At 41.3% G+C, this 12204-nt stretch overlaps 1 protein-coding gene across 26 annotated transcripts in view; it reads right to left on the reverse strand.

Annotated features, from left to right (window-relative positions):
* The window catches only part of LOC122542270 (activating transcription factor 7-interacting protein 1-like), a 191431-nt gene that overhangs the window by 50617 nt on the left and 128610 nt on the right, over nt 1-12204 (reverse strand). For all 26 annotated transcript variants that reach the window (XM_087978327.1, XM_043679842.2, XM_043679841.2 and 23 more), the window contains 3 exons: nt 10192-10307; nt 5926-6014; nt 3410-4087 (listed from right to left, as the gene is read on the reverse strand). In XM_087978327.1, the coding sequence (XP_087834453.1) occupies nt 3410-4087; nt 5926-6014; nt 10192-10307 (883 nt within the window). The remainder of the gene's footprint in view (nt 1-3409; nt 4088-5925; nt 6015-10191; nt 10308-12204) is intronic.

Consider the following 12204-nt stretch of genomic DNA (forward strand, 5'->3'; position numbering starts at 1 on the left):
TGTACAGGCTATGGGGAGTCAGGAGATGAGTTGCTTTCCACATTATTCCTAGAGTCTGACCTGCTCTTGTAGCCACTGTATTATATGGAAAGACCACTTGAGTTTCCCAAGGATGTTGACAGTGAAGGTTTCACTGACAGTCACACCATTGATTGTCAAGGGGCAGATTATCTCTTATTGGAAATAGTCATTGTCTAGCATTTGCAGTGCAAATGTTACTTGCCACTTGTTAGTCAAATCTGGATGTTGTCCAGATCTTGTTGCATTTGAACATTGACAGCTTCGGTACCGGAGGAGTCACAAATGGTGTGTCAGTGAACATTCCTACTTCTGATTTTATGATGGAGGGAAGGCCACTGATGAAGCAGCTTAAGATTGCTGGGCCTTAGACACTAACCTGGGAAACTCCTCCAACTAGTGGAGAGAATTTGTCCCCAATATCCACAGATTCCAATTTTGCAAGGGCTCCCTGATGCCACACTTGGTCAAAATGTGGCTTTGACGTGAAGGACTGTCACTCTTACCCCAGCACTCGTATTCAGCTCTTTTATCCATGTTTACACCAATGAGGACTGGAGCTGAGAGAACCTGGTGGAATCCAAGCTGGGCATCAATGAGCTGCTTTTTAACATGTTGATAACTTCCGTCATTTTAATGATGACCCAGAGTAAACTTATGGGGTGGTAACTGACCGGGTTGGATGTGTCCTACTTTGTGTATAAAATATAGAATAGAATAGCCTTTTATTGTCATGAGCATTCAATATAAAATGCAGTGAAAAGTGTATACTGTCAATCACATAAGCGTCACAGAATAAAATTTAAAAAAAGATAATTTAAAGACAGTCCAACTTTTCCATCTCTGCAACGGTATGCTGTAGCAGCAAAGGTCAAGCTCCATGCTTCCCAGCCACATCACACCACAGACAATGTCCCCTCGAGAGATTCCAGCTCACACTTTGCTGCCAGTGTCCTGCTGGGACATGCCTCTGAAGGGCCTGTACTGGACATTCCTGGGCCTTCTTCTACATTGTCAGGTAGATGCCAGTGTTGTGACTGTACTGCAATAGCTTGGCTTGGGGAGCAGCAAATTCTGGAATGCAAGTTTTCAGTACAATTGTTAGAATGTTGTCAGGACCCATATACTTTGCAATATCTGATCCCTCTAACGTTTTCTTGATATTACATGGCGTGAATTGACTTAACTGAAGACTAGTGCCCGAGATGTTGGGGACCACCGGAGGTAGAGATGGATCATCCACTCAGCACTTCTGGCTGAAAACCCTGCAAATGTTTCAGCCTTATGGTTAGCACTGAGCTCTTTTGTCATTAAGGATAGGGATATTTGTGGAGCCTCTTCCTTCATGACTGGCAGAGCTTGGATCTTCATTGTTTGTTGTGGGATCACTTAGCTCTGCTGCTTGGCGTGCAAGTAGTCCTGTTTAGTGGCTTCACTAGGTTGACACCTCATTTTTATTTGTCTGGTGCTGCTCCTGGCATGCTCGCCATTTAACCAGGGTTTATCCTCTGGCTTGATGTCCAACATGGAGGAATATGTTGGACCAGCAGTTTGAAGATTGTGCTGCAGTACAATTCTGCTGCTGTTGATGGCCACAGGGTCTCATGATTCTTAATCTTGAGTTGCTAGATCTATTCAAAAATCCATCCCATTTAGCACAGTAATTGTGCCACACAGCACGAGGGAGGGTATTCTCAACATGAAGATGGGTCTTCGTCTCAAGGACTGTGCAGTAACCATTCTTACCGATACGGTCATGGATAGATGCATCTGCAGTCAGTAGATTGGTATGGATGAAGTCCAGTATGCTCTTCCCTCTTATTGGTGTTCTCAGCACAGCTGCAGGGCCAGTATAGCACCTATGTTCTTCAGGATTTGAGCTGCTTGATCGTGCTGCTGGTGGTAGTGGGCACTGAAATACCCCACCCAGAGTACATTTTGTACCACTGGTGCCCTCAGGTGATTCATCAGGTGTTTAAAACAGGGGTATACTGATTCATCAGCTGAGGGAGGACGGTACATGTTAAATCAGCAGGAGGTTTCATTTCTTTGTTGAGACTTCACAGCAACTCATACAACTGAGTGGCTTGCTAAGCCATTTCAGAGGGCAGCTGAGAATCAACCCCATGGCTGTGGGTCTGGAGTCACACATAGGCCAGACCAGGTGAGGACAGCCGATTTCTTTCTCTGAAGGAAAGAGTGAGCCAGATGGGTTTTTCCAACTATTGACAATGGTTTCATGTCATCAGTAGATTCTGAATTCCAGATTTTGTTTGTACTGAATTCAAATTGCATGTGGCAGGATTCACACCTGGGTCCCCACAACATTACCAGAGCTTCTGGATTAATAGTCTAGTGATAATACCATGAAATCATCACCTCATAAATTACTCAGCTTATCTAGTTTAAAAACAGAATAATCACCTTCTCCAGTTTGTCACATTGAAGGCCTGTGAAGTAGCTGGACAAGGTTCATTTTGCTGACGTACAATGTGTTTCAGAAATATCGGTAATGGAGGCCATCTGGTGTTTAAATTGTTCGTATCAGAGCTATCACACGTTTCTGCTCATCCCTCATATCCATTAATATTGAGTTACATTCAATTCCTGATAATCCGTCCCCACTGTAGTAAATATTCCATGTTTTAATTACCTACAACTTTTTCAGCTTGTGCTAAAAAAGCTAAGAAATACATGCTTAAATACCTCCTCTTGAACTTTGCCCCAAATGTGGTGCGAGGGACCATAAAAACTGTCAATGTGGCATTAGACACAATTTATATAAAAATATTACAAATGAGCTCCTACTTTCTGGAACAGAAACCCACCTGAAAGCCACTGAATGGGTCTTGCCTAAATCATAACTCATTTTTCTTAAAACATACAAAACATTGCTTGATCCATATATGGATTTCCGTTACACTGTCCTAGAAGTTACTTTAAAGCAAAGAGCTTTTTTCCTTCTCTGATTAAAGAGTTAAATCCATATTTCCTTACCAAACCTAGATTATCAAGACTCTAAAATGCAATAAGTGTGATATTATGGACAGCAGCACTGATTTCAAAAGGTATTTTTCATTCCCTTTTCATAAATCACTGATTCATTGCAGTTCATTAATACCTTGAATTGAGACATGGTTGCACTATGATCGCGATGTATTGTGTTTTTATTTTAAAGTGTAACTGTGGCACTCAATAGATCTCTGGGTTCACAACTGATCATAGCTCAAATTCAAAGCCCCACAACCAGCATGTAGAGACTTTGATAAGAGAAGCAGCTAGCAATAACACTAATATATTTGATCTCGATTGTGTACAAAATTAATCACAAACCTAGCTAAACAAACAATTCAGTTTTCATGGATATGGTTGTATGCAATTATTCACTCACCTGATCTGGATGTTCCAGCACTGATGCTGTCTGAACTGATGGTTAACGGCTGACTTGGTGATCCAGAAACTTGTCCCTGGCTGTAAGTCTGTGAAGGCCTTGGCTGTATTGGTGGCCTAGTATGAGGAGGGCTAAAATGTCCTGGGGAAACCAAAGATGGTTGTGTTGTCCGGGAAATCTGAGGTGAAACAGTAGACTGAGTACTAGTCACAGTTGTAGTCTGACTGGAAGCAGCGTTACTTATCTGCACTGAGCCCACACTTCCAGGGGACTTCCTTTGGACTCCAGGGCTTGGCAAGGAAGTACTAGCACCAGTTGCTTTTGCTACATTTGCCGATGCCTGCGACGGAAGTGGTTTGGAGAGATTGTTTAGCATGGGTTGGGACTGAACAGGCAAGATCTCAATTCCAGGTTGCTGGTTAGTCATCAAACTATTTGCTGAAGCCTGAAGAAGTTGAGGTTGGGAAGACATTGCCACTGGAACAGTAAGCAATACTGGCACGGATTGGAGAGATACTGGCATAGGCTGGTTACTGCCAGAGGTTGGCAGTGATGGACTGTTTCCCACTACTGCTGCAGTTGCTGGCAACACAGGAGTGACCACAGCACCAGATGTCCCTGCGTTCTGAGGTTTAGTCTGTCCGCCAACTACCTGAGGTGGTGAGAGGTTTGTAATACCTGCAACAGCAAAACATCCTCCAATCAGAATTTGCACACAAATATCTTATTTTTTGCACCACACCATTTACCCTAAGCTTCAATTTGGAACCCCAGTCATGCTCTCATAATGGGTACAAGTCAAAAGTGTTAGGAAAGTTTCACATGACTGTGAATGCCCTCAATATGATCAACATTAAGAGAGATTAATAGAATGGGGTCAACTGAGCTCTGTAGCCCTTGCTATATGAAAGGGCATATTGGATATAAACTTAATGCAGCAATCCACTGGGGCTCTACTTGGCATCAGGAGATTTTTCAAGCAGGTACGAAGAAAGCAAGGCAGACTATGTCACTATTCCACATCAGTTGAGAATGGAAACAATAGGATTGGCAAACTGAAGTTTTAAATGTTGGTATGTCTGACAGATAATTAATTCCCTGACAATATCAGATTGCACTTTGGCAAACATGCAGCAAATGCATCCTAATCTCCCAGGTGGATGGCTTCCTAAAGAAAAAAAGTGAAATGAATAGTATGTAAATGGGAAATTTAATTGCAGTTTATACAGTTCTGTATTAAACAAAAATTGGCAGTTTGGGGATTTACAGTAATAGTCGTGAGATTTTCAGTTATTTGCTCCTTTTCTCAGACTGCACATCTACAAGCATTCAAACCTCTTGGTCAAATGAAAGACATTAAAATTATAAAGAGGAGAAAGTGAGGTCTGCAGATGCTGGAGATCAAAGTTGAAACTTTATTGCTGGAACAGCACAGCAGGTCAGGCAGCATCCAGGGAACAGGAGATTCGACGTTTCGGGCACAGGCCCTTCTTCAGGAATGAGCAGAGAGTGTTCAGCAGGAGAAGATAAAAGGTAGGGAGGAGGGACTTAGAGGAGGGGCGTTGGAAATGCGATAGGTGGAAAGAGGTCAAGGTGAGGGTGATAGGTCGGAGTAGGATGGAGGCGGAGAGGTCAAGAAGAAGACTGCAGGTCAGGAAGGCAAAGCCGGGCTGGAGGGATTCGGCTGAGACAAGGTGGGGGGAGGGGGGATGAAGAAACTGGTGAAGTCCAAGTTCATCCCCTGTGGCTGGAGGGTTCCCAGTCGGAAGATAAGACGCTCCTCCTCCGACCGTCGCGTGTTGTTGTTATAAAGCCTTTGTCAAGGTTCCACATAGGAGGCTACTTGTAGAGTGAGATCACATGCGATTCAGGGGGAGCTTGCTAATTGAATATAGAATTAGTTTAACTGCAGGAGACAGAGAGGGTGATGGTGGAGAGTTGTTTTTCAGACTGGAGCATCATTCCACAGGGGTTGGTACTGGGTCCACTTTTGATAATCATTTTTTGTGATGGATTTGGATGAAAATATAGGAGTCATGGTCAGAAATTTGAAGATTACACCAGAATCAATATTACAGTGAACAGTGAAGAAAGTCATCTAAGATTACAAAGCGATTGTGATCAATTGGGTCAATGGGCTGAGGACCAGCAGATGGAGTTTAATTTGGATAGATGGGAGGAACTACATTTTGGTGAAACAAACGAGGACAGAATTTGTACAATTAATGGTAGGGCCCTGGACTGTTTTAGAACAAAGACCTAGGGGTTCAGGTACATAATTCTTTTAAATTTGCTTCACAGGTAGACAAGGTAGTTAAGGTGGCATTTAACACGTGCCTTAAATTTTCATATTTTTGCATTCAGGGGTTGGGATATCATTTTGAGGTTGCACAGGATGTTGTTGAGGCCTGGTTTGGGCGGGGGGGGGGGGGGGGGGGTATTTTCATAAGTGAAAAACTTGTCTTAAAAATGCTGTTGAAACTCACTAATTGATGGGATACTTTATTTATACGTACCTGTACTACTTGAGTTTGCAGATTGTTGGCCACATGCTACACTGTCTGCCATATTCCTTCGCAAGTCCAGCATCTGCCTTACTGTTCCACTGAAATAAATTGGATACAGAAATCTCAAACAAGAATCTACCAATATCAGGCAACTGAGATTTTCCAAAGTTATCATATTCTTGTTTTTCATGGATTGCTGATTTTCTCAAAGTCTCTCTCATTAGAAATAAAGCTTGCTTGGTTGCCTTGGAGCTGAACAAAAAAAAAACAAAAAAGGGAATCTATTTTCCTAAATAACCAGAACAGATGATTTATAGGTAAGTGGGGGCTGGAAAGGAGAACCAATAAGGAGATTCCTGATAGATTATTTCTATTGCTGAATTAAGTCAACAAGGAGCCACAATTTTAAAATCAGTGCTACAAGCTTAAAAAGGGAGACTGAATAGAAGGTTCAGCCAATTAGTGACTACTTATGTTGACTGCATAGTTAAGGCAAATAAAACACTTGAAGCTTTAAATGACATGGGTGAAGCGCAGAAAACTGGACAGATAACTTGTGGAAGCAATTTATTTTGGTTTTCAATTCTATGGAGATAATTTCTGGTTATGAAAAATGTCTTTAAACAGGCAGAGTAGCATTTCCAAAAACCATATGACTTAAGCTAAATGACTGGACAGGCTAATGAGAAAGAAAACCCAGGTGGCATGACCAGATACAAGTAGCAAGATTCATACCAGATGTGCCGTTTAGCAGCTTCAAAGTTTTCAAAATCAGGAAGTTAGCTTTTGTGCACCTTAGGGAGACAGAATTACGTCTGGGGAACGTACAGAAAATTGTCTAAAGGGAAACTTAGGGCCTCTTCAGTTAAATATTATTTAAAAATGAAGACAGTTATACTTCGCTGGGACTGATACCTGCAAGGATATTTCCTGGGAAGGGGTGGAATCCTACATTTTGCTGTTAAATGAGAAGATTTTTCCAAATTGTTTAACACAGTTTGTTTTTCTATTTTCTTTGTGCAATAAACTCTCATTCTTTTGCTTCAAGCTCATTGGCAGTCTTGTGGAAACTATTCAGTGAATGACTACCAGGGTAACAAACAGAACAGGAGTGTGACCATGCCATCCAGCCCTTCTGGCCAGCTCCATCATTCAATGATTATGGTTGATCATCCAACTTAGCAGCCTGTTCTGTACTTTGCCTCCCACATCCTTTGAGCCATTTAGTCTTAAAAATTATACCTATTTCCTTCTTGAAATCATTGTTTTGGCTTCAACTGCTCCCATGGCAGAGAATTTTACAGGTTCACCACTCTCACAGACGATCTGTTTTCTCTTTTTAAAACAAACTTAATTTAGCCAAATTGCAAAAAGAAGAAAAAAAAAGTTCATGGTCCATCAAGTCAGGTTCACTCAATTATCACCATCAGCTGGCATCATAAACAGACAACTGGTAAAATAATCTCTTTCGGTACCTAAATGTCTTCACTCTTACAATGTAATCTTGGGATTCATGCAGTAATCATAAAATGAATTACTTTTGCTACTATGGCTTAAAATTAGCCCATTTGATCAATGAATTGTTCTTAATCAAGTCTTGTGTTCTGTTAATCAGTCTCCTATTTTAAAATGGGAACTTAACAGCATTTGTGAGATGCATCCTTAACTACCATGGAACAACTCTGTTTTAATATTTGGGGTCACCCTTTCAGCAAAGTCCCTTAATTCTGGACTGACCTGCAAATTGAAACAAACATTCTGTCAAGACCATTCAGAATCTTATGCACTTCGATCAAGTCACCCCTCACTCTTCAGTGGAAACAAGTCCAGTCTGCCCACCTGAAGACAAACCCACTCATTCCAGGTAACAATCTAGTAAATCTCCTCCGAGCCACTTTCAATGCATCTACATCCCTCCAGAAATAAACAGATAAAACTACAGAGTCACCAATGTGCTGTATAACTGAGGCACAAAATACTTTTAAATGTTCAATTCCTCGTGTAATAAAGAGCATCCTATTAGGAGGTGCTGTACCTGATTAACTTTTTCTGACTCATACACCAGAACACCCAACTTCCTCTGCACCTCAGAATTATGCAGGTTTTTTCCAATTTAATATAGTTTCAATCATCCTACCAAAGTGAACATCTTCATACCTTCTAACATTATATACCACCAGCCAGACTTTTTCTTTGCTCACTCACTCAACCTGCAAACAACTTCCTTATGTCTTTTCCACAACATACTCTAACTACCTAGCTGCTGTCTGTGACTTTAGCCACCATGCCTTCATTCCCTTCATCTAAGTTAGTGAGTAAATTGTAAAACATTGAGGCCCCAGCACAGAGACTTACAGGATTCCACTCACTAAATTCTGGAATCAGATAAAAATCCATTTAGGCTTACTTTTGCTGTCAGGCAATCGTGCATCCATGCCAATATAGTTACCCATTACACCATGAGCTATTTTTGCAATAATTTTTGTTGCATCTTACGGAATGCCTTCTGGAAATTCCAAGGACACCTCATCTACAGACTTTATCCATAACACATTACTCAGAGTCATACAGTAAGGAAACAGACCCTTCGGTCAAACCAGTCAGTGCCGAACATTGTCCCAAACTAAACTAGTCCTACCTGCCAACTCCTGGCCCATATCCCTCCAAACCTTTCCTATTCATGTATCCACCTGAATGTCTTTTAAACGTTGTTGATGTACTTGCATGCAACACTTCCTCAGGAAGTTCATTCCACACTTGAACCACCCTGTGTGTAAAAGATTTGCCTCGTCACTTATTAAAACCTCTCTTCTCATCTTGAAAATGTGGCCCTACACTTCAGGGAACATCATTCAATTAGTTTGACAGGATTTCCCTTTGAGACCAATCTCTTCCCGCTTTGTTCATGTGCGTTGTTGGAACCACACAAGGCAAACTGGGTGCGAAGAGGTGAATTACTGACTACAGAATTCCTAGACTCTGACCTCTTCTTCTAGCTGCACTATTTATACAGCTAGCCCAGTTCAGGTTCGATGAGATATGGGCCAAGAGAAGCAGACAGAACTAGTTGAGTTTGGCATCACAATTGACATGGATTGGTTGGACTGAAGGCTGTTTTCTTGCTGTATGACTGTGTCATGGAGCACTAATTAGATTACATCTAGTTGGAGATGTCTACTGCCTGGCACGTGTGGCATGAATGTTATTTACCATTAGTCAGTTCAATACATCTCATCAATTGTATGACACATTGATCTTTTACTATAAATTCTGTGTCCGATAATACTGCCCAACTAGTTACCTGATGAAGGAGCAGCACTCTGAAAACCTGTACTTTCAAATAACACCAAGTTATAGTCCAGAAGGTTTTTGTGATTTTTAAACTTAGTCTAAACCTGGATAGTGTCCGCGTCTTGTTGCATTTGGACACTGGTTGCTGCTTCAGTACCCAAGTTCAAGTGGCGCTAACACTGCACAAATCAGCAACATCTAATTTCTGATCTTATGATGGAGAGCCGGCCAAATTAAGTAGGTGAAGATGGTCAGTCCTCGGACACTATCCTGAAGAACTCCTTTTGAGATGTCTTGGATTGAGATAACTGTCCTCCAACAAATAAAATTATCTTCCGTTGTGCTAGGTTTGACTCCAATCAGCAGAGAATCTTGCCTAATTCCTAATTTTGGAGTCCTTATTTCACTCCTGATGAACTGTTAAGGACAGTCCCTCTCACCTCATCCCTGGATGCACAGTTCTTTTGTTCATATTTGTACCAAGGCTGTACTGAGACTAGGTGATGAATGGTCCTAGCAGAACCTAAACTGATGGTTAATGAGCAGGTTTTTGCAAATCCAATTTACACTTTCAGAAATTCCTATCCTCATGTAGTTTGTGCAGCTATCAAGTACCCAAAAAAGTTTCTATTTTAAATACAGTACCCATGACCTATACCAAATTGGAATGTGCAAAGTAATGAAAACAGGAGCAGGCAGAAACTCTGGTTCAAGTACACTCCTTCCCTCAGGGCAACACTTGTTCTCTCTGCACAAAGAACTGTGGTTATAGGCTTAGACTGCTGAGTTACCAGAGAAGACAAGTCAAAGAGTCTGGCATTCAATATCAAAGGTTCAAGGGACCGAGACTGCTCTTGACAAAAGGTTACGGAATAAAATGTTGTCCAAAACATTTTATTTTCCAGTAAAACTATTTTGTGTGCCTGTAACAATAGAGATGCAATGTTTAAACAACTTATTGAATAAAATGAAGAGCTTCCTTACCTGCGAGGTGGCACACTACCAGAAGCACCAAGAGAGGGATTGTTGGATTTGCTGGGTGACACAGGTTGTGTAGTCTGGGGTCCAGATGATTGCTGTGGTGTGGAGATGGTTGAATTCTGAATTAAATAAAATAAAGATGGATACATCAAAACGAACAAAATACTTGCATGTTCTCAATATCTCAACACCCCCTAAAAGGAGTTAAATTCAGCAGTTTCTAGGCACAATCTAAGGCAGCGTCTCATGGAATATTCCCAGATGAGTATAGTCCCAACAATACTAAAGATAGTTACCATCTCAAATAAAGCAGCCCTGCTTGATGATTTCAACCCCATCCATCAGCTTAATATTCATTCTATGCACACACTGGCAACAGTATATACTATCTACAAGACCGACTATAACTTGCTGAGGATTGTTTGACAGCATCTTCAAAAATCAGGATTTTACCAGCTCGAAGGAGGAGGACATCATACACATGGATGGAACTTGACCACCAGCACTGTCCTGATTCAAACACTATATTGACCTTTAAATGTACCACTGTACTTTTACTGTTATTGGGTCAGAAACATGAAACTGTTAAATGTGGGTGTACCTAGACCACCTTCACAAGGACAGTTAGGGACGCATAACTGCGAATGAAGTAAAAAAAGTGGTGCTAGAAAAGCACAGCAGTTCAGACAACATCAGAGGAGACTCAATGCTTCAGGCATAAGCCCTTCATGAGTGGGAGTGGGAGGAGTAGTAGTGGGAGAGGAGGGAGAAGTGGAAGGAAGAAGGGAGAGGAGGAAGAGGAAGAGAACTAAATAGCAGGGGAGTGGGGTCGGGACTTAGCTAACAAGGCAATAGGTGGATGCAGGTGATGGTGACAGATGGCAGTGAAGGGTGGAATGGATAGGTGGGAAAGATGATGGACAGGTAGGGGAAGTTCAAGAGGGCGGTGCCGAGTTGGAGGGTTGGATCTGGGATAAGACGAGGGAGGGGGAGATGAGGAAACTGGTGAAAAATTGACGTTGATGCCATGTGGTTGGAGGGTCCTTAGGCAGATGAGACATTCTCTCTAGGTGTGGTATGGCTAGGATTTGGCGGTGGAGGATGCGAAGGACGTGCAAGTCCTTAGAGTGGGGAGGAGGAGTTGAAGTGGTCAACCACAGGGTGTTGGATCTGCTTGGTGTGGGTCCCACAGATGTTCTCTGAAATGTTCCGCAAGTTGGCACCCTGTCTCCTCAATGTAGGAGGAGACCACATCGAGAACAGACAGTAGATGAGGTAGAATGAAGAAAGTCAACTTTTCTTAAGCATTAGCAGTTGGAGTTCTACTAATCTGTTAATACAAAAACTAGTTTTCTCTTTCGTTCAATGTCTAGCTATATCATGATCTATTAGAAAATAATTTGAAATCGGTCAGGTTTGAGTTCAAAATTCACCTACTGAGTTTGCCATCATTTCTTACACTACTTGATGGCTCTCAATATTAAAAGTTATAAAATTAGATGCAGACATTTCCACATAGATGATTAACTGTGTAGGATAATTAAAAATTTCAAAACTACTTCATTGAATGGTAATAGTTCGGAGATTACTACAATGAGCAGCATAAAAACACTTGATAATTTAAGTTGCTAAAACATCTAGATTGTTCGTGGGACATTTCCACTAGCTAGCCTCAGTATTAATAAAATCTTCATTGGGAGAAGCAATGTATAATGTAGTCTAATGTATAATTTTAAATGGCACAGGAATGTAAATCACAGTTAATCAGCTAGAAGATTAGCCTCCCTGATTGTACAATTCAAAGAGCAAAGTCTTATTGTTGTTATCTGTAGCTGGAGGACAGCTTGAGTCTTAAACTATGAGAAGTACCAAGTGTATTCTAATAATATAATAATCTTAGTTACTATTAAAGTAGTGGCATCTGAAATATTTATTACCCATCTTCATTTATCAAAGCTGAAGCAGTGTGTAAAATTACCTGGTTTTGCAGATCAAGTACGAAAAGGAACGGTGCAA

The sequence above is a fragment of the Chiloscyllium plagiosum genome, unplaced genomic scaffold (genome assembly GCF_037043375.1).
Source record: "Chiloscyllium plagiosum isolate Xiang-an unplaced genomic scaffold, Cpla_swu_hap1 HiC_scaffold_33, whole genome shotgun sequence".
NCBI classification, from domain to species: Eukaryota; Metazoa; Chordata; class Chondrichthyes; order Orectolobiformes; family Hemiscylliidae; genus Chiloscyllium; species Chiloscyllium plagiosum.